We start from the raw sequence: 24,147 nt of genomic DNA on the forward strand, positions 1-24,147 counted from the left end.
TCTCTGTGTTGATAAAAGCAGTACATGTATATGGGCCAATCTTTTTTATAAAACTATGCATATATAAATACTACATTGTTCATAGCTTTATTTGACCCATGAAGCTATACATAACATTAGTCTAAGTACAAGTAGATGTGGATTTATCCAGCTTCTTTCCTTGAGATGGATTACAATGTATATGTAGCTATCAAAAGAAGTCTGTGAATGCTATTTTTATTATCAAATAAAGTTTTCCATACAAATTCAAAAAGGCTTTCATATTTCTGCATAGCCGTTTTTCACTCACGTCTCTGGGGAGGCCTTTGAGTTTGTTCTCTCTTTTTTTGATCAAATCACTCGGATGTGGGAGTCGTGGTCACGTTACGTTTTAATATGCAGCTTTAGAGACTTCCTTTCATTGAAGATCGACACTCGACAAATATTTACTACATTTAACAGTGACTGTACACTGGTTCACACACAATCCACAAGAGTAACATGGAAATAGAACAATGGAAAAGAAAGAAGTTGGAAGCATGGGCTGTCAACTGTATTGCCTTTTTTGACAGAAAAAGGCATTTCATCTTATTTCCACAAGACATAATGGTGCATGCGGTACACACTACCTCACTCCATTCACTCCACTGGTATTCACAGTGAGACAACAAAAGCACAATCCATATTTTTGCATTTGTTTTAAAGTTATAGCCAGTGTTGTAATAAGACTAATAATACCACTGATATACTTTTTCATCTCAAATAATAATTGCATAATAAAATGACACTATATAGAGCTGGGTTACAGTTTAAGGTGCTGATAAATATACTTTATTAAACATTATTTGAATTCATTGACAATGTCTATACTGGGTTCATAACTTCCAATTAAACATGTTTGTGGTGTTATAGTTTTAGATTATATAGTGATTACTCTAATCAATAAAAATATAAATAATTGGGATTCAAAAGAGAAAAGAAAAAAAAAGGTTTCTTCTGAACTTTAATAATATCAGTGGTGTTTATAAAAAGTTAAATGGTATCATACCTGTGTGAACAAGCATTCATAAGATTGTCATCTATCAAATATTCTTCAAATACCGTCATTAAAAGAAAGAGGGGCTTTTCTTTTTTAATTCTAAATTAAAACAGCAATTGAAGGATTTTTTCCCCTTAAGCTCTCAGCTGGAGCTTGACTTCAGACTGCTCAGTGAGCGTATCTGTATTCCAAGACAGATCCACTGGTATGGTGGTTGCTATAGCTACGCATGAAGGTCATTACAGGAGAGATTTTGAAGCGTTTTTATTTCTTCAGTCTGGCATACTGCACAACCAAGAGCTGAGGAGGAGGAATCACATCACTATCTGAGTTTTTGTCATTTATAATACCGGTACAAGTCATTATTGATGTCTTTCAAAGAGTTTTTAAAAATCCCAGCCTTCAAGAACCTGGTATTCTAGTAAAATAACGCTATAAACCTACGTAGAACTCCAGTGGGTTTCTACTTATTGATGAACTACATAATCATTATCTGCAATATCTATCCTCTGTTAAGACTGTATCTTGTGAGAGCTAAAAAAAGAACATTTTATTTGAATTCTGTTGAGAAATGTTGTGCAAATATCATAATAACACTTCCAGTAACTTCCCTTGACAATGTGTTTATTTTAGGTCTATATGGTTTGTGTGTGATATGATGCAAGTGAAGAGTAATCGTTTCCATTCCATAACCTCTGCATCAAGGTGTCTCTAGGTAATACCGATTTGTGTTATCCAATAAGTCTTTGTCTGTGTTAACCTTTCATTAATGTGATTAATATTCGTCATCAGATAAAGTTGGTGTTGTGTCAGGTGTATATTCATCCCTGATTAATAATGTCATAATCCCCTCGCTAGGACAAGTTCTAAGTCCAAGGTGACCTGTGACTGAATTGAGATTACAGTAGCAATACAGGTGCAACTACAGGAGCATTACAAACACAATGTTAAGTTTCTGAACTGTTCCAAGTGTTTGTACCATTAGGTCCTGCGGTAGTCACTACAATAATAGCTCTAAAGTAGAAATTGACTCAAGACATAAATGCATTCTGAATAGGTCATTCACATTTATTCATTTGATTAAATATACTACAATCATTTGAACTTTGCCACCCAAACTGTAAGTAAAACATAAACAGGATGATTCATTTGCAAAGTGCGATTTATTTTACGTTGCCTTGATTACATGCCTCTACATTCAAAAATAAGCCAGTATCATATAGGTTCCAACTGTAAAAGATTAACATTATTTCCCTTTCCTCTCAGGAAAAATCTCAAAGATTGTTGCGTTGGATATTCTGTACATACAGGAACCATTCTGTAATGGGCTGACCTTTCCTGCAACTGTCTTTAGGTTGAACCAACTCATTTGTAAAAATACAAAAAGGAAGTTATTTCTGTAGACATTAGCCTTCAGTCGTTTCCCGGGGGGAGCAGAAGTCTTCTTCTTGGATAGTGGATCATGGAGCCTCTGTTTGATGGCCCTTTTATGCAGGAGACACAGAGCTGGAGGAGACAGAGGAGGCCTCGGTCTTGGAGGCAGTAGAGGATGCTCCCTCCTCCTCCTCGAAGGGATTCTTTCCGCAGCACAAGGTGGTGATCATGCAGTGGCGGAACTGCTTGTTCATGCAGATGTAGATCATTGGGTTGTAGATGGAGGAACTCTTGGCAAAGAATGCCGGGATGGTCATGAAGACAGGTCCAAACTCAGCGCCCTGATTTGTGAAGATCCAAACAGCCACACTGGCATAGGGTACCCAACATACCAGGAAGGCAACGACCATGATAATGACCATGCGGGTGACTTCCCTCTCAGCCCTCTGGGTGGTCTCAGACTCCTGCTGAGCAGCAGCAGCCTCCTTGACAGCGCAGAGCAGACGGCCATAGCAGAAGAAGATCACAATCAGTGGGATGAGGAAGTGGCATGTGAACATGTAGATAACGAAGGACTCATTGTTGAAACCTTCTGCCCGTGTGTAGTAGTCGATTCCACATGAGCACTGCATGCCCTCAGGGATGTAACGGGACCAGCCAACAAGAGGGGGCACGGAACAAGAGCTAGCCATAACCCAGGTGAGGGCCAAGCCCATGATTGCGTGGTTCTCTCCAAAGCGGAAGTTGCTGAAGGGCTTGCAGACAACCACCCACCTCTCAATAGCCAGAACAACCAGTGACCAGAGGGCAATCTGACCACCATGGGTAGCAAAGAATCCTTCCAGATTGCAGCCAAGGCGTCCAAGGACGAAGTAGCCATGCATAGAGGTGTACATCGTTGTCGTGAATCCTCCGAACACCATGAAGAGGTCAGCCACCGCGAGATTCAGCAGGATGTAGTTTAGAGGGGTTCGCAGCTTCTTGTGTTCGATGGTGACGTACAGAGTGAGGAAGTTGATGGGAAAGCCAAGAAGGATGAGTAAAAACATGTAGGCACCCAGGGCAGCATAAGCTGCTGGGTTGACAAGGTAGTACTGAGGATAATCATAAGGACTCCGGACAATGCCGGTGGTGTTAACCATAGGGACATAGAAATAGGGTCCCTCTGTGCCGTTCATGGTTGCGGCTTGCGGTTGCGATCAGCCCTTCGGTGGTGTTTCTTCTGGCTGTTCAGGAGAGTGATGGAGAGGGACCTTGCTACAAATGGACCCAAGTGGTCACGGTCTGGCTTTTAAAGGCACACCTTGGATTATCACTTTCCAAATCCGTCAGCACAAAGTGATTTAGGCCACAGTTAATATCTAATCCAGCCATCACTGCAAACATAACTGACCACTCATCAAGATATTAAGGTTACACCTGCTCATTCCACTTACGGAGCTGTCTGATGACTGTTCATTTTAAATTATAAATACAACATGGTAAAACTGTTTCTGCAATCTACATGAAATAATTCACCTTTTCTTGTCCACTAAATTTGATAGATACTATACTAGGCACCTTTTTCTTTGGAATTGGAAGGTAATAAAGCAAATACCTGCAGGTCTAGGGAGTTGAAGCCACTGATTTGTAGCCACATATGACACTCATGTATATATGAATTTAAGCATTAGTGTCAATGTGTATTAGCTGTGTGATGGACTGGTGACCTATCCAAGGTTTCCCAAACCCCCTTCAACCTGAATAGAGCTTAGCAGGCAAAGAGTAGAATTAATTTATTCCATGACTTGTAACCCCAAGCCCTATATCTAACACTGAATGACTATGAATTCATCCCAAAAATAAGTTGTCAAGTCCAATTCTAAGAACGAACATTTTGCTAAATATCTGCAGTATGAAATCCGATTAAGCAGCCAAAATAACTCATATAGTGAACTATAACTTACCCTTATGACAAATAAATATATGGCAGGCCTTTCTGAAGACAGTCAAATCGCTGTCAAGATTTCTTTATTTCATCAGAGGCTGTTCAGTTCTGATACTAAATGATGACTCATGGACACATGGGGTAACATGATCTACAACATAATCCTAACATGATTATTTCCAAAAGATGTTGAACTGCATGGAGTGCCTCACTGAGATTATAAATTGCTTGTGCAAGAGCGTCCGAGCCAAGATAGCAACAACAGATAACAGGCCTTAAATATTTCTAAAAATATATCCTGGTCTCTTGTATTAATGTGTGGTAAGTAGTTGATTGTCTGTAATATATTGGATGTAGAGCAGAGGCAGTAGTGTTGCTGAGTAGCGGACCATCTTAGCTGTTGGTAAAGAGCTCAGCACTTTCCTAATGGGTGTTGTATTAAAGAGATTTGGGGCTTATGGATGTGTTACTCTCACACGCCTGTAATGGATTTAATGTCGCAGAGGGTCACTCTCACTCAGTAGGATGTTGCCTTGTTCAGATGTGATACCTTGATATTTCTTTCATTTTCTTTTTTTTTTAAATTCATAATATTGCTCATGAATGTGTAGCACTTTCAGAATAAACAAACTATTAACTATGACAAACCACAAATTACTACATAAAGTATTTCTATGTAAGCAACTAGGCCTCTTTGAACCCATGGTGTCAGTATTTTTCATTAATAATTAAATCAGTAATTAACATGTATGCTTACACACATTATAAATTTGCTTAATTAACACCTTATTATGATCTAGACACTCACTGGAGTAAAGCAGAGATAATAGAGGCTCTTCGTGGACTGTTCTGGAATTATTCCTCCATGTTGGAGGGGTCAAGAGTTGCTAAGTGTGAAACACTCATTGCTATGTGTTTGGTGTTTTATTTCTACATTTTTACTATTGTAAACAAGTGAACAAGGCTAAGTGTGATATTTAGTGTAACAGTAATGTTCTGCTTTCCTGCGTTGTCTTTTGTGGTGTTTTCCCACACTTTTTGCAGGTCAATCTTGACACTATTAGGCTATTTGTGAAAACCTTTATGAATTAAAGACTTTTTATTAGAGGTGCAATGATTAGTCAATTAGTCAATCAGGACAGAATTAATCAGCTATCAACTATTTTGACAACTAATTAATCATTCAGTCACTTTTCAAGTCATATAGGATAGTTATACAAATATTGTTGGGTTTTGGACTCTTGGTCTGAAAAAACAAGGAATTTGAAGACACCACCTTTAACTCTCAGATAGATAGATAGATAGATAGATAGATAGATATGGACTCTACAAAGCTAGTCCCGTCAATATATATGGGCATCCAACACCAGCAGACAGAAGATATTAAAGAGTACACAAAAATACAATATAAATAATACAAAAATACAAATACAGAAAAATACACACCCAAAGGCATCAATCTGTTTGTGGTTTTGTACTGCTGTACAGCCTCTAAAACCTCCAATTCAATTTACACCACTCTGTATTCTGTCTGACGGTAACAACTCGTATTCAGAGTATAGAATATGGGATGGACCTGTTTACAGGTGAAAGAGAGACTGAAGATTATGATGATCTTTTTGATCGGTCTGAACCAAATGCGACAACTTTGATTTTGATGATACAGGAAGGTTCTCAAACCATGCAGTCATTCCATACCTGATTACACTCTCCAAAACCGCCTGATAAAATAAAAACATAATTTCTTTTTCGACTCCATACAGACACAATCCATGTAAAAAAATATCATGTTGAATTTATTTGATTCATTTTTTGGTCTGCAAAACATTAGAAATCTGTTGAAAATGCCCATCATAATTTCCTAGGTGCCCAAGATGACATCTTCAGATTCAGCTATTTTGTCTGACCAACAGTCCAAAACTAAGAGACTCAGTTTACTATAATGTAAGACAAGGAAAAGCACCAAATCCTCACATTTGAAAAGCTGAAACCATTAAATGTTTGGCATTTTTGCTTGAAGAAAACAAAATTGTGAAATTATCACATAGTTTTCAGATTTATTTTATGTCAGTTAACTGATTATTCGACTAATTGTTTCAGCTCTAATCTCATACTGCGTGCCACATCGTACATCATGGATGTACACATATATTTCCTCTTAAATAATATTCTTTTCCATTTCCAATAGCAGCAGTAGATGTGAGGGACACAAGAAGCACTCCTGTGAAAATTTTTTTCTTCATTTTATTCTCTACATATTTTGATATATTTTTAAAAACGGGAAATAAAGATTTACTGTGAACTTGCTCTTTTCCACCAAACTGCAAAGATTCAATCCCAAACTCAACTACTTTTGGGATAAAATATATCCACCCATCTATCCATCTTCTATAGCCGATTATCCTGTTCAGCGTTGCAGGGCACTGGATCCTATCCCAGCATGCACTGGAACAGCTTGTAGCAGGTTTAAATACATAAAGATTTCTCCCATCAATAATAAAATTGCACCAAAAAACAGATTGATTATGAAGGACATTAGACCAATTGAACAATTATCAAAGAACAGTATGGTATTTCTATTCTGGTGTGGGCTGAGGTAAAATTTGGTGGATGGTGGTCATCAAGTGTTTTAAGGAAAGTTATTTTCGCTTTCTAAGTAAACTGTGCTCTCTGGTTGAAAGGTAATGACACGACTATGTGACTGATATAATGGCCAGTTTCCAGAAGCAGAGAGCATCATGTTGTTAAATCTTTTATTAATACATTTATTCATTTATTTTATTAGTGAGCCCATTAACTAAATACATTTAATCTAAATGAATCAAGACATGTTTTAACAACTGTGAAAGTGAAAGCAAAGAGGAGAAAAGTGATTGAAATGATGATGTATGAGCACTTGGGGGTAGTGAGCAGGTGAAAAGTGAAAGAGAATTAATGTGGTTATTAATTAATGTGATGACATCAATTTAAAAACAAACTTGCCAGAGGAAAATCTTGTTTTCATAGGCCATGAGTGACCAGTGGACTAAGTGGAAACTATTATATATTGTTATCTAGATGTTGTTATACATCTAGAAATAATATAGACAAAACCTTTGAATATAAGTAATATAGAGAAGAAAATGTACTTGGAGATATAAAAGACATTCATTTAAAAAGTCATTATGAATATTCTTGCATAAGCCTAACTGAGTACTAGTGTAAATTTTAAACAAATTTCGTACAGTACAACAATTTTCTATTTGTCTGCAATTAAAGTTTTCACACATCAGCTTTTATACAGAGGCCAATTCATCAATGAACATTAGAAATGTTTGGGAACCTTAAAAAGTGTTTTAGCCATGTTTAAGAGGCTTGCATTATCTCACATCTCTAGAGTTAGGTCAAGTCAAGTCAAATCAATTTTGCTTGTATAGCCCAACATCACAAATTACAAAATTTGCCATTTTGGGGCTTTATTATCTGTAAAGCAATACAACATCCTCTATCCTTAGACCCTCGACTTACCTAAGGATAAATTCAATTCTTTACTTTTTCAGTTTCTACAGAATTGTTGCTTGAAACTGAGATTCAACTGAGAGTTTGCCAACCACATACACATAATACCCCATACTAACAAAAATACATCATGAAGACTTGAATCTAGTGACTCCAGTTTCCAGTCTAAAGTCTAAATATCATATATTTAAAAATCTAAAACAGTCTTAAACCTAGGTTAGCACTGACCCACAGAGATCTATAATGACAAACTAATAAGGGTTATTCTTGTTTGTTTTTTTCCTTATAGGTACAGATATAAACAGTATAAGTCTGGTAGTAAGCGCATAAATAAAGGATACTGTGCATCAACATACCAGTGTTATAATAAAGTACCTATTGTGTGTTAGGCTCACTATTGTGTGACATGGTAAGTTAAAATAAAGCCTTCAAACTAGCAAAAAAAATTGTGAAAAACAAAACTGTGTAGAGAGACATGAGAGCCACAATCTCCACACTTATTATTCATCCTCATGTTGTAAAGGATTTACAGATCCAGGAGGGGATCAGGACAGACCTGCTGAGCACAAAGCCTAGCAGTAAAGTCTCTCTGCTCTGTTGTGGCAGATCTGTAGGTGTTTTGCTGCCCTCCTCAGGAAGCCAAAAGAAGTACACTTAATCCACAGGTGAATAATCACTGCTGCTAGAAAAACATCAAACCAAAATCTGATATTACCTTGATATTACCTTGATTGCATTTTTAACCAAGTTTTCAAAGTTCAATCTGAAATCCCCCAATTCAATTCCATCAGCTTCCTCTTCAGCAACAGTTTTTCACTTGAGTGTTCACATTTAAAATACTGTTTTCCATTCAACACAGCAGGTCCAACTTTTAATCTTGATTTATTTTTTAACTTTACCTTCATCCCTTTTATCAGGACACACATTATTTCCTCTTGATTCTATTCATGTCCTAATGTCTATAGTCTTTGAAACTCTAAACTGGAACTTCTCTAAAATCATTTTCTATCTTCAGAATAGTTCATCACATTATATACTACCTTATTGTATTTGTTTCCTAATAATAGGATAATTATGTTTACTTCTGAACCCAGGTCGTTTTCTTGAGTAAATGAGCCTGCTACATGAATTACTCGAATCTTAAGATGACTTTGTCTTCAGCGGAAACTAAAAATGTTTTGTCTAAGTCTCATGGCGAATTTGTGTATAAACAAATATATCTGCTGCGGTTATGGTTTAATTGAGCAGTTGATTTCCACTGAACCTCCTTTACTAAGATGCTAAACTGAATATGGACAGTACTACAGCGTCAAAAAAGGATCCACCTGGACTGTATGGATGCCTCAGACAAGGACCACTGTAATGAATAATACACTGAGATTCAGCCTTATCCTTATGAATAGTGTATGACTTTCTCTCCAAAGAGAAACACACAACAGGAGATGTACTGTTGTACTGTCTTGAGATGTACTAATTTGTAAAATAGACATGGTTTGGAAGAAGCACTGTCTGAATTTTTATCAAGTGAGTGAGTGATTTTTCCCTTTATATCTGCCCTTTCTTCAATGTCACATATATATTCTGTACCTGTATCCCACCAGCGGGTCCAGTAGAGATTTGAGTGTTAAAAACTCTTCAACCTCTGACTAAGGAGAGCCACTACTCAGGTGTTTCCATCCTGACTTAGAAACACTAACGAGTCTCACTTGGTTTACCCTTTACATTATATCCATTTTACAAATAGGACTTTGTTCAAACAGCCACAGCCTTGCTGCCAGACTTCAGCTATTTTTTTTTTTTTTTTTTGCATATGAATGACTGGTTTTTAGAGGACAAATGTGTGGGCAGAGTGTGATGCTCTCTCACTCTGCCTACAGGAACTCTCTTGCTGAGTGACCGGTAGAGAGGAGGAACACTGTGACCAGGACATGGCACATTCCACACCACCAGCTCCCACATACATTTCACACTCAGAGTTATAAATCATCAGACCCGTAAGAGCAAAAATAACATCAGCTGGTGTCGAGGATGTCAAGATTCCTTTAGAGTTTGACTGTCTGAACAACGAAAACTATGCCTCAAAAGGTATCTTTGGGTTAATCATTATTTTCATTATTGATTAAGTTGTTGATTATTTTTTGAATAATGAATGACTCATTCAGTCTAAGAAAAATGAGAAAACTGTGACAAATGTCCATGTATCTGGATCTGTGTATAGCTAATGATCCCTGGTCGACAATCAAATACACAGCAGCTGAAATCGGCAAGTAACTGACCTCTTCAAAGAGAGTAAATGAGAAAACTGTGACAAATGTCCATCACAATTTCCTAAAGCCCAAGGTGATATCTTCAAATTAGTTGTGTGTGTACAGCTCAAAATCCAAAAGATATTCAATTTACAATAATATGAAAGCGAGGAAAGCAGTTAATTCTCACAATCAAGAAGCTGCAAACTATTTGGCATTTTAGCTTAATGAATTACTTTTCTTCAATTTTTTTTTATTGGTTATGAGACGAAAAAGCAACAACAGAACAGACTGAGGTAGACAATACACAGAAGAAAAAACAGAGATGTCAAACATACTGAGGAGATGTGTCTACAATGTGATCTACAAGCTGTTGAGACAGAGAGACAGAGTGAAACAAATATTCAGAGATAAGGGATGAAGCATCATATGTCAAGAAATCCTCCACCATACAAATGAGGGTAAACTTCCCTACATCTCAGGAAGCAGCAAAAATAGCTCTCTTGGCTGCAAAACATGTATACACTTTCCACAACCTAAGAGAAAACAATCCTCATTCACTGTACTTTGTTCAATCATTTTGTATTTTTGTATATATGTTCAAACAGATTATACTGTTTGAAGTATATTTGTTATATTGTGATTATCTATTTTGTTTTCTTGTGTAAAACCTAATCATTCAGTAATATGTAACTTTCATGCCAATAAATCTTGTTTGAATTTGTGCAGTGGATGAGCCAAGCCCCTGTGTAATTAATAACTAACGATTCTTACATGATACAGAACAGAAGAGAATCAATAAATGGCTTAAAACAGTAATTATCTGTCAAAACTATGGTTGATTACTTGCTTGATGATCGAGCAATCTGTAATTGTGGATTAATCGTTTCAGCACTGATTTGTTTTTCAATAATTATCAGGTGCTTTACTGATGACATCATGAGCTGGGTTAGGTATAGGCCTAATCACACACAGGTCTATCAGCAGGTCAGTGGATAAAGCAGACAATTACTCCACTAAAAGACAAGCTCTCCTTTGTTAGTACTTCAAAGCAAAGAAAGATGATCTGTAAATCAATCCCAGCTTCATTTAAGAGGCAGTTGAGTGGATCTCTTTGGTGTTGCACATGCCTAAAGCATGTTTGCCAGCAGTGGGAGCTGTTAGCCTTCACTGTACTGCTTGACATAAAATCGTTCACATTCTGCATTATTATTGATTCTACAGGAATCGACTCGAGCAATATTTGCATCTTGATGCTGGATTAGTCGTACCATCTCAGGCCAGCAGTATTTGAGGCTGCCAAGCTGCCTCTCTTCAATACATTATTCACATTGTTAGTTGCAGCAGTGCTTCTCTCGAATCCTGGTGCATCACAGCTGATGCATGTCCATGTTTCTTTATCTAAATCAACGTCTTCCAGACCATCACTACTATTATTGCACCGAGGGTACGTGTCAGCGCTCTCAGCAGGCGGTAATGTAGGTCAGATGGACTTCTCTGACCATCCCCTCTTGTTGACAAAGACTGTTATTTGTCAGGAATAGCATCCAGGCCTATTCAGTAACCATAAAGTGCAGAGAAGATGAGGTCAGAGGTGTTGTTACAGCTTCATTTATTGGAGCCCCACAGGAAAATCGGATCATACGGTATCAACACCATCTACTCTCACCTGAAATTATCAGGAGATGGAGGATTTGTCAGACGACTGAAACAGGTTTGTGTTTGGACCTACTGTATATTTAGGTCTGTGTATAGCTAGTGATCCCTGGTAGGCAATCAAATACACAGCAGCTGAAATCTGCAAGTAATTGAGCTCTTTAAAAGAGAGTACAAGCACATAACAACCTCTTATTTCTTTTAAAAATATCTATTTGTCTTATGAGAAATAAAAAAGAAAGCCTTTTCAGTAAGCCGATGGGGGGCTTATTTCCCTCTGAACAGTCAGAAGCATAAACAGCAAACAGTAAATCTCTCTCTTTCTTTCTATCCTCCGATTAGCCTCAATTAGCCTCTCTTCCTGTCTGTCTCTTTATGGTCTTTCAAGTTCACACACACACACACACACACACACACACACACACACACACACAAAAACACACACACACGCAACATTCTGTCTGTGGTGACGTTTCTGTGACTCCTTCTTACCGCCCATTGTTCATGTTTGACAACTGCAAAGAAATTAGCAGTCTTTGACATGATTCATCATCTTTCAATCGACTGGTTGCTAAGGTTATGAATCCACGGTGCATGTGCAGAGTGCTGAAATCCTGTGGAGTGTGTGGAGAGCGATGTCCTCAGTTTAACACACACACACACACTTACACACACACCCTGACTAAAACATCGGGCTGAGTATGCTTCTTACCTCTCCTGCTTTGAGGTTTTAGGGTTTAGAGAAAGAAGCCCCAGATGCTGGTGGTTAAACCCCTCACTGTGTGCACAAATGTCACCCTCATCAGCAAACACTTTCCAGACACACACACACGACACCTCCCACGCACTCATCTGCACACGATCACACAACAACCGCTTCAAAGCCACACATATTTATCAGCCTTCTCTAAACTCCTTTTATCATATCTTATCATTCTTATGCTAAACAGCCACACACAGATTTTGGGGTTGTAAACTAGCATAGCGGCTAATAACACCCGGGTCAGGCGTGTTGATCCCAGCGTGTTGGCTTTTGTTGTTGCACTGTTTGGCTTGTGTGGACAAATGTTTATCTCCTTCACCTTTGGTGCATTAAAAAGCCAATTTGAATTTCAACCTGAATCCTAACATGGTGAGCACATGTAGCCAGGTGGTTAAAACTGACTCAAATCCAGTGCACCTGATTGCTGAACTCATGCAAGACTGGTCATGAATTATGTACCAGAATCAGCCAAGTTTGGCTAAAACTGGTGCAAAGCTACTGACTGGAGCTGCTTCTAAGCCCAAATCCTCTCAAGTCCACACTCACAAAACTGATCCAAATTTGAAATGTATATCCAACAGTGCCACAGATCCAACTCTCAGTCAGTCCTCCACTGCCGAACACAGAATAAAATGACACTCAGCTGCAATTTGTCCCACCTCAGATGGCAACTACACTGTGACCAGTAGTGGATTTTTGAGGCCGATACCTGTATAGATATTTCAAAGTTTAAAAAAAAAATAATGATAATGACATATTAGCCAAACGTAATCTTTTAACATAAAAACATACCATAAACAACCATTTTTGACACAATCAGTTGATTCATTTATTAGTTGTTCGTCAGAAAATAAATTGGAAATTATTTTGATAATTGATTCGAGCAAAAATGTCAAACATTCTGCAGTTCCAGTTTCTCCAATTTGAGGATTGTTTGCTTTTCTGTGTTTTTTTTAATCTTTGTAAGATAAATATCTACCAGTGTTGGTCAGACAGAACAAGACAACTGAAGACGTCGCTTTGGGTTCTGAGAAATTTTGATGAGCATTATTTCACAATTTCAAATTATTAATCAAGAAAATAAGAAAAAAGATTAATCAATAATGAAAATAATGGTTAGTTGCCACTCTATGCACTGAGTACAACACTCTGTGGGTTAAAAATAAATTTGTCAGTGCCAGAGAATCTATGTAATCGTGACATTGTTTTGTAAATTACCTTAATTATCTCTACCATTTCTGTACTGCAATTTCTTGTTTCTTATCAGTGGACATATGAGCTGATACTGATATATATACTATATACTGTCAATTGGCAGATATATTGGTCTCGTTTTGCTGTCAACATTGATAAAAATATAAAATAAAAAAATATTCACTGTAGTCCTCTCTCTTTTGTCTACTGCATATCCTAAACATGTCAACCGAGAGCAGTGATCTGTATAAAACTGCAGCCTGTTGGTTCAGCTGTGTAACTGTTGCTTCTTCAAGAAGATAACAGGGATACACCGATCCAGCTTTTTCTCTCCCAATTAAGATTCTGATACATCGACTCAATAACCAATCCAATACCAGCACTCGTCTTTTCCCAAATTTAAAATCTGCAAACCTCACAGCTTGGAACTAATTGGAATCATTTTTATGTAAAGTAACATGAGACCAGGGATTGCTGTGGAGCTAAAAACTGAGCCCACTGTGACTAAATGAATGTAACTGATAGCAGAAACACTGAATTTTATAATGACATTAACAAAGAAACTGTTTTTACTGTGGATCTGTCATGTCATTGCCAGGATCCAATCAACTTAATATGGTCAATATCATCACCAACAACACAATTCAGTGCATCACTACATAACCACCTCTTTCACCAAGCATCTTCCAGACTGTATCATTTTCCCCCTAGAATCGGAGTCTAATATTACAATAAATATTACAACAAATACATCTACTGCACCACTACCATCAGCCATTGCTATCTCACTACTTGCAAATACAAGATCCACAAAAAAACAGTTGTACTTGTGATTATTTAACTCCTTCCATGCATGCATACTGTCTCTTTCTGACACACTGTTTAGACAGGATCATGGTTGAGACAACTGACAATTGCCACAGAATGTGCGTCCTGACCCTGCAGATACATCACAGTACGGACCAACTCATTGTATTTATTACTTTTTAGGTATATTATAGCTATTAGGTGCTCTCGTGGTAGCGCAAAGGTGGACCTCACTCGTATTTCTTGTCCTATTGAAGGTGTTTTTGTCATAGTGTTTATTCTCTCTGTAGCCTTGACACAAGAAACACGGCACAAAGCATGATGACGCTGTTTTGTGTTTTCATTTTTAGACATCACAGGTCAAAAGAAAGAGGGGCCCTGTCAATCGGGGGCATGAATAATATTTACACATTCAGTGTTTGAAGCTTGCCTGGGCTCATCTGTGTAGAGACATTAATATTTATTATATATGTGTGTGTGTGTCCTACATGAACCAAACAGTAATCCTACGCCACTGTACTAGCTATCTACACGATTATCTTTAGTTCAAAACAAAATTCTTATTCATGCATGACAGTGAGAGCAACTCGCCACTACTCATTCCAATTTTACAGACAGATTAGCTTTGGTGAACCAGCATGCTTGTAAGTTTTGAAGGTATTAATCATCAGGCTGGTGATGTGGCGTGAATACTGGAAAGTGGGCGAAGATGAAAACATTCAACGGGGATATGCATCAGTGGAGCTGCCTCCCCAAATTTATCAAGTGTGTCTCCAATTTAGAGGAAGTGAAGGGGGAGATAGAGTTTCAAACATGCCAGAGAATTAACACAATTTCCAATTAAGGCTTTCATTTCCTTAATGAGAGGGAGGGACTAGTGCAGACTCAGAGACAGATCAGCAGATGATGGATTGGGCTCCTGAGGGGTGTGACTGGGAATAGTCTACAAAGGCTTTACAGCCCATCTGCTTGGTAACCTCATTTGACTCCTCTTGAGAACACATACCGTTATATTAACTTGATTTATGGCTTTAAAATTTTTAAGTTGTATTTTCCTGTAGGTATGTGTGAAAATTAAAAATGATTCACTGTTTTACATACCAGATGTAACACTAAAGATGATAAAGCCCTCTCTCCTCCTCAGGAGGATTTTGTGTTTTGCTAACTCATTGTTATGAAATACTCCACCACATCTCTTACGGCTGGAAAGCCCGATAGCTATATTTGAGGAGCTTCAGCAACAGCCTGAGAGTTGATTGAAGTCTGCTAGTTAGCCTGCGGAAGCAGCAAGACCATAAGGCCTCAGGTCTGTTTATTGAATTACATGAGGGGGGTCTGATGATTGGCATAGCAACTCATCTGTAGGGAAATTGCCTGTGAGAGAGTGGGAATCATGTGACTTTGTCCGCATGACCAGTTAATGGAGGTGAGGGAGAGCATCAATGCATGAAGATCAAACAAACTCTCTACTGTTCACACCTAAAAAAAAAAAGGGGGGGGGGGGGCTGGACAAAGAGCTTCCTTTTCTAGATATTTAAGGAGATATTTTTCAGGAGCAGTTTTTCACCTTTGGGGTACAGTCAGCTCCCTTTGCTGGTGTTGGCGGCTAGTGATGCAAAGATGAAGAATAGACTTAGTTCTTAAAGAACATAATGCAGGCTGTTAGCTCATTAGTATCAGCTGTTTTATAGTCACAAATCTCCGTCAATCTGGTGCTGTAAAAGTCGAGTAATTGATCATAGAAAATTGATTTGACCTCAATGTTGTGAATTGTTTTTTCACTTTAGTCATTTTTCAAGCGAAAATGCTCAACATTTGTTGATTCCAGCTTCTCAAATGTGATTTGGGTAACACTCTCCTTAGTCCCCCTATTTAGCATTTATAAGCAATATATAAAACAATAATAAATAATAAACGGTTTACACATTAGGGCTGCGACTAAGGATCATTTTCATTAATTTGCCAATTATTGTCCGGATAAATCAGTTAAAAGTTTTGTCTATAAAATAATCAGGAAATTGTGGAAAATGTCTGTTAGGTAATAATTTCTTAGAGCCCATGGTGTCATCTTCATGTCTTGTTTTGTCTGATCAACAGTCTACAGTCCACAGAAAAGCTTCAAATTTATCAAATTTGAGAATCTGCAACCAGCTAATGTTTGGTATTATTGCTTAATAAATGACTAAAACAATGATTCACTTGTCAAAATACTTGCCCAGTTTTCTGTCGATCGACTAATTGATTAATGGTAGCTCAGCTCTGTAATGTATAAGTAAGCAGACATAAGGGTTTCTTAATGTATTTTTCAACAACTATAACTCCTCCTGTGGACACCTATTAGTGGATACTGGTATATAAACAGATAATTAATGACAATATAGTAAGAAGGAGAAATTATAATTGTTAACAAATACTGTACATTAATAAACATTTTAAAATTCCCTTGTGCTGTTCTGCTTACAACTACATTACGGTGTGTTTAAACCATAAAATGTTAATATATATAATTTCTTATAAAAGCAAAGTAGGGGGATTTAAAATACAGTGTTACCAAAGAAGCAATTTGCAGGTGATATCTTAAGCTGTGGGATGAGCATTTTTCACTATTTTCTGACATTCTTATAGCCCAAATGATTAACGGATTAATAAAAAAATAATAATAATAATAATAAAAACAGACAATAACTGCAATAATCATTAGTTGCAACTTCAATCAAGTCAATTTGGTGGTTTTTACAATCTGGCAGGCTCACAGTCTCACTCCACTGGTCATTACTGCTGCAGTTTGCATCTACCTGCTACACACAGCTGCTGCTGTTTACGCCCCCTCTGCCCCAACCTCCTGCCCCATGATTTGGTTTCTTATTAATCATACATTCACTGGCATTTCTCTCCTTGTGCATTATGTATATGCAATATCTCAGTGATATGTGTCTGCTGAGTTCTCCTCTGTCACCCTCTGTATTTTCTGCTGCTTGAATGCTGAGGGGAGCGTCCTTTGTTTCCACTGAAAACAACCATAAAGCTATTTGTAGCTATAAATGGTCCACTCTCTCCTTTGACATGAGTGGTTTTGAATTATTAATTCGTACTGCATGTTGACAGCGGACACAGCCAATGCAAAAAATAAACATCATAACAAACAAAGAATAAGAATATTACATTCAGTTAACCAACCAGTATGTCGAGGAAGGAGGTGTTAATCCTGCATTAGCCACATGACAGATTAACATCCAACCGTTTTCACCAGGCAATGAAAGGGACTAGCTGCTTGCACAGATGCACACGTGTACATGTGCTTGAGTCACTGTCCTTGCCTTTGGAGATGCTGATTATTTCTAACCAGAATGGATGTAGTTTTCCTTTTTAACTTAAAGGCAAACGTGCTTTACAGATTGCCTCGTGTGCTCATGTGTGGTGGCTGATCAAAGCTGGATCAAATTAATATTTATTGTTTATGTGTGTGTGTGAGAGTGTGTGTGTGTGTCTGTCTGCGTCTTTGTGTACGTTTGTGCGTGTGTGTGAACTGAAAGAAATAAATGAAAGCTTCACAGCATCTTCTGATGTTCGTCATGATCGCGTACAACCACTGTTAAAAAGGTTTAAGCCTGCTATTTTGGACACAATGCATAACATAATGCACTGTACGCATATACGCTCTCCCATCTCTCTCACTCGCTCACATATTTGTGCTTCTTCTGTCTCATCCTACTCACTCGCTTAATGACATAGCCCATATTAGATAATTCCTCTTAAATGATGTTGCCAAAAATATGATAGGCCCATCAGTAATCCTTACAAGGCTCGGAAATAGAACTGAATAACCCAAATGCTAACATGATCATCCAGTACTTAGTTGCGTAAGTGTTGGTACTCGCGTATACAGAGTGGTTAAATACTGCTGTCCTTCACCTTTGCTTGTTTCCCCTAAGCCTACGTTCTTGTGATTCTGCTGCTCTGCTCTTTTTCAGATCTGTTTGTTGCTTGTCTAGGAGGCTGGCCCAAACCCCCCCCGCCCCGCAAAGCTCTGTGCTCATCCAGGAGACAGAGCTCCTCACTGTCTGGTAAAAATGACAGTGTCTTCCAGATCACGGCCAAACAGTGTGCTCATGTCTGCTGAGCTCAGGGTCTTACGGAGTACCAGCCTCACCAGTTTAATATTCCAGAAACCCGCCATATGAGCTCTCGCCAGTGACATAGCCTTGATTTATGTCTTGCTCTGGCCTTATCCTGGCTTTCATCAGGCCTGCAACAACTAACGACAGGTTTTTGTTGTATTTCTGATGGGTACAAGTCTCACTGTTTGTTTTTTATTCCACCAAATATGGAGCAAAGTCAGAGCAATAGATTCTGACTGGATCATGTGGCTCAAAAATGTTTGGCAGAGGAACACAGCAAAGAAGCTGTGATCCTTGTCTTCCTTCATCTATTTTTTTAATATTAATTAACACGCTGACTATCACATCCATCTGATATAGTTAATTTGATTCCAAAACAGCAAGGAAATAAAGATGAAAAGCTGCTATTTGGTTTTGATAGCACTCATCCATGTCTGTTCTCAGCACAAACACAAACCTCGTCAACAGCAATAGAGGCAACTGTACAAGTAACGTAACTTCGAATGACAAATCCTCCTGTGCTAAATGTTTATGCTTCTTTTTACTGTACGGTTGGGGAAGTCTCTAGAGCAAGCATGTTTTAAGAATTTATTTGAAAGGATTCATCTCTACTTCAGCCATTCCCCGTGGTGGCAGCCTGTGCGTCAGTGGTTGTACAGTCCTTTGATGTCAGCTAGCACAAAATAAAACATTTACTCAGCTACGTTAAAAATTGTTTTTTTTTTAAGTCCCCTCAACTGATGGAAGGAAATTCTGATATGTATGAGAGAGAATCAAAGCAGAAATCACAATTGGTTGACCCGTAGCTTGTACTCACAGAAAATTTGTAGTTCTGGTTGCGAAATGTAATCTACAGTACCAGTCAAAAGTTTGGACACACCTTCTTCTCTGACAGTAGACAAATTTATATTGTCTCACTGTACATATTGTCATATCACATCTAACTCACACTTCCTTCTAAGACTCAAACAGACAATAACACAATTCCATTAAACAAACAGGCTATGACCAACAATAAACCCATAGGCTACCACAGCAGGGGCCATGTGCATAAACACAGCTATTAACACAAATTCTTAAAACAATAGCAAACCACAGCAACATGTAGCATCATCAAGGCAGAAAACAAAAAAAAACAACATACACCCATAGAAAGCAGTCTGAGTTTGTGACTCTCATGTAAACACACTTTTTGCATTGATAGTTGATTTGTTTTTCTCAGGGATTAATTCAAGCCAAACTTTGCAACACTTACACTGCTTTGAAGAATCACATAACTTAATGTTATTATGAAAAGTCCTGTATGTAGGCCTATGTCACTTCCGGCTGCCAGCTTTGGCTGAACAAAATTTCGTTCTTAACCAAGCGGGTGGCTCCGGGTCTGAAAAGTGAGGCCGATGCGGAAGTGATTTAAACCTGCATGCTCTCTAATGGCCATCAGGGGACGACTCCACTGAGTCCAAAAAGAAGTCTGATTGTATGGAAGTCTATGACAAAATGACCCTACTTCTCACTTGATTTATTACCTCAGTAAACAGTTATCTAATGAGTTTATGGTCTCAATCGCTAGTTTCAACTCTTCTTCAATACATCATAATGTTCCTTCTGTAAATTATTGTCCCATTTAGAGTAAAATAGACGATAAAGCAGCATATGCTTTATGTCGTGGCTACATCGTGATTGACAAGTCGCTACCACTTTGGTTGGGTTATGTAACCATGGTGCAACCCCAGATTCACAGAGTATAGGCAAAGCCGTAGCTATTTCAGTGGGTTTTCGGTCCATGACAGTTAACATTTTGGTTGCCAAAAAAGTTTTGTTCAGCGTTTGGTTGTACTAAACCTCTCAGGAGTCAGATGTTCAGTTTTCAAATTTTGTTTTAATGGTTTTAAGTCTGTTTTTCGCTAGCGAAAATTGGCATTAGCATTAGTACTATTAACTACAGACTGTAAATGCACCATGATAACCAAGCTAACAGCTAACATTAGGGTCAGCTCCACCCTCTCATCCAAATATGCTCACTTCTGGCTCCAAAAATACAGAATGGCGACGGTCAAAATGCAAACTCGAGGCTTCAAAACAAAAACGGGAATCCACAAACCCAAGAGTCACGTTCCAAATTTTTTCAGACTATGTTCTCAACTTGGAAAACGACTTTGAAATCGTGTTAACTGTGTTGTTTTTCCAGTCAAGTACAAGATTCTTCAAAACAGCGTTAAGTGTTTTCAAACAACTTGTTACAGCGAGTACAAACACATCACGTAGGATAAACATTAACGTTACCGTTAGTCGAGCCCGACGATTTTCCTGTTGGCCTCTTCCTCCCTCGTTGACGGCGATGCAGGGAAAAATAATCCGAATAAACTTTTAGCTCCAAATGTCTACTTTTACTTACTTTTTTGACTGATACTGTTAAGCTTAGCCTTTTCAGTTTCAGCTCCCTCACTTCATGCACCTGCTGGATGGGCGGTTATATTGGAATGTTCGATTTGTCTCACTTAGCATACCCCCCGGGCGGTGCAACCTACACATCGTCATGCTTAACGATAACACATATTGTAGACATACTAAACTTCATATAATTGTTTTATTTAGAAAAAAAAATACTGGCTGTTTCAAAACTACCGGGGAAAATTATGCATCTGCCCAGTAAATTATTTTGAATTAATCAATGTGACATTTAAAAGTTTATTCTCGACCTTGAAAATAGAAGTTTGACAAAAAGAAAACATCTTAGTTTTTTTCTGTGGCTTTCCAACACATTTTACAGTTTTTCTCAGCAGATGGAATTTGTTCAGTTATCATGGAATTGGTCATATACTGGAGGGGAGAAAGTTACTCCTCTTTGGTGCTGAATGTGGGTTGCCTTCATCTCTTTACTCCTGGTCAATGACTTTGACCTCCTTTCTATGCTATACTGTGACAGGTTTTGGTCTGGTGTTCAGTTGAAAGCTCTGGAAAAAGCTAGTGAGTTTCCTTGATTTAATTTTTTTTTCAATCAATATTTCAATTACTATACGCTGCTGACGGAGGCCTGGTCCCAAAAGCAAAAAGAGTGCTTTCACTTTCCACTGGATAACTTACACGGGTGTAAGAATATGTTGTAATCCTGTCTGTATAAATTGAAGCTCTCTCCATCCCAAAATATGAAACTGTAATCTTATTCAGAAAGTGGTATGATTAAGACAGCGTATTTGGCAGGGAATGGGACTGAGCTTTTCCCTGTCGACTGTATCATGTGACCCCTCCACTCTGGATCTAACAATGTTAGGGTGACCTGCTCCTCCTGCTTGATGAGGTAACATCATACCGAAGCTGTTAATCTATGACAGTCATGGAGACATGCCGGAGAGCGGACAGAAATAGAAATGCAAATGGTGACAGTTTCATAACACCTCATATAGAAATCATTACCCTGATCTGTTTGCCTCTATGTACCACATCTCTTTATGTGGTGCACTGTATAAAACATGTCCAAATAAATTTTTATGAATCCAACAAACTTAATTGTAAAGAACCCTATTCAAAAGCTAAAAATTGACACAGAACATAGAGGCAGCTTTAGATGTATGAAGGCCACATCATTCATTGAGCGCTCAAATGTATAGAGGGTTTTGTTTCTTTTTTTATTCAGTGTCATGCCACGGGGGGGTTAGGAGGGTTTGGAGTTACAGTCTCTGAACACATGCTGCATATGAGACCCAATCAGAGGTGATTTACTGCCCTCGCATAACAGGCAAATGGCTATATGATAAAATAAGCAATCTGATCCCCAGATGTGACTTACTCTTTCAACTATTACTGTATTTTGCAGCACAGAGGATTTATTCAGCATCACTTTGAGGTTTATCGTTATGCTTGTGTGGTTTTGCAGTTTGTTGAGCTAATTTGTGCATTTATAGTGTAAAATTGGGGCTTTGTAGCTTTGCTTTTATTAGACCTACTTCTGCACTTGTGGCCAGAGATGAGAGAGTGAGACCGACAAACATTTAATAACCCTTCGTGTGTTTCTTGTAATGGTGGCATCTTGTGAAAATGGTAACAGATAGGCAGGATTATAAGGCAGGCTGCACATGGTGCCCATGTGGTTCCCATCTCATCTATTCAAAGTGTTGTCATTAGGTGTCTTATCTAATTATCTCTACCCAAAGTGGATGTGGCAGATCCAGAAGGCTTTTCCCCAGGGCCCCACACTGTTCACGTAATGCCTTGGTGCTAAATGTAAAGGGACTTACTGTATGCACATAGGCTGTATACTGTATGGTGGCAAAAATGTCACAAAATAATAGTTATTCGTTTTTGCCAATAGAAAACTGATTCTCGTTCAGCAAAGATGCACATACAGTTTATTCTTAATCTTTTGCTTTTGTTTGATTTCAATCAAAGTTGCAGAAAAGAACAAATAGCTGCAGTTAGATTAAATCTTTTGAATTGCATAATATTTTCCCCCAGTGTGCTCGTGGAGAGTATGTGTCCATCTGTACATGGATGTTCATGCATGTGTCTGTTAAGGATGCAAATTTTAAGTAATTTCTTTAATCAATAGCCTGCCGTGTTGATAATCGATTATCGCTTAATCATTAACAATTTATGAAATACACTGGACGTTTTTTCATTATAAAACCATGTCAACCACTGACATGACCTATGTTCAACACAAAATCAGAGTAGGCTATATTCGTAATTACTTCAAAGAACAGATAAACACAAAGTTACTGGAATGATACATTAAATAACACAAAAATAATGACTTAATTTAGAATTATTGAGCTCCCACTCCCATCTGTCACCATCTATTCAACAACTGGCCTGATAAAATCCAGAGCATTAAACTCAGCAAAGGGTTGCACAACTTCCAGCTTCATTAGAGGACATAATCAGATCAGACTAGATGTGTTGGACATATATAACAATTAATTAACATTTGATCAAAATTGCTGCAACTTTCAATAGTAAATAACCCGTAACATTATCATATAAATGTAAAAAAAAGTCACCTCAAGTCAGATTTCAGTCTGTCTGGTTTTATATAAAATAATCTGCAGACCTGATCTACATGTTGGAGTCGCGTGTGTTCACTAAAGCTAATGTTAGTCCAGCTGCTGGAAACAGCTGTTCAGCTTCAACAGACACACAAATACTACCACTCCAACTTTATCGGTCTATCAGTCTTTATCAGTCTGCCACTGCTAAAATGTATTTATACTCAGAGCAGGGGAGTGTCACTTACACAGTTCATCACTTTTGTGTTGATTTTGTTGGAAATGTGTAATTAAAGTCCTGTTTGTCCTGGATGCTAGCTTCATAGCGCTGCTCTCTGCTGTCTGATACTCAGCTCTCAGCCTGAATTGACCGAGCAGTTGCTTCAGTTCAAGATGCTAGTTTAGCGTTAGCATGAGCCTCAGATAGCTAAACTGGATATCCACCAAACAAAAATTCTATGGAATTTTCACAACTTTATGCTTCAGCGTTCGTCAACATGACTGCCACAGTAAGCAGATCAAGGCACACGGTGACTTTTTTCTTCCTTGGATGGCAGGGAGGTG

General features: G+C 38.1%; 1 protein-coding gene and 1 long non-coding RNA gene across 7 annotated transcripts in view; both read right to left on the minus strand.

Annotated features, from left to right (window-relative positions):
• LOC121895353 overlaps window positions 1–21,082 on the minus strand; it is an 89,686-nt gene extending 68,604 nt beyond the window's left edge. For all 6 annotated transcript variants that reach the window (XR_006095754.1, XR_006095755.1, XR_006095753.1 and 3 more), the window contains exon 1: window positions 20,885–21,082. This is a non-coding gene — a long non-coding RNA (uncharacterized LOC121895353). The remainder of the gene's footprint in view (window positions 1–20,884) is intronic.
• On the minus strand, window positions 2,026–5,670 carry LOC121895352 (rhodopsin). Its single transcript, XM_042408411.1, has one exon. The coding sequence runs from the start codon at window positions 3,568–3,570 to the stop codon at window positions 2,506–2,508; it is 1,065 nt and encodes a 354-aa protein (XP_042264345.1). The 5' UTR covers window positions 3,571–5,670; the 3' UTR covers window positions 2,026–2,505.
• Window positions 21,083–24,147: the final 3,065 nt, after the last annotated feature.

This window comes from Thunnus maccoyii, chromosome 4, assembly GCF_910596095.1.
Source record: "Thunnus maccoyii chromosome 4, fThuMac1.1, whole genome shotgun sequence".
NCBI classification, from domain to species: Eukaryota; Metazoa; Chordata; class Actinopteri; order Scombriformes; family Scombridae; genus Thunnus; species Thunnus maccoyii.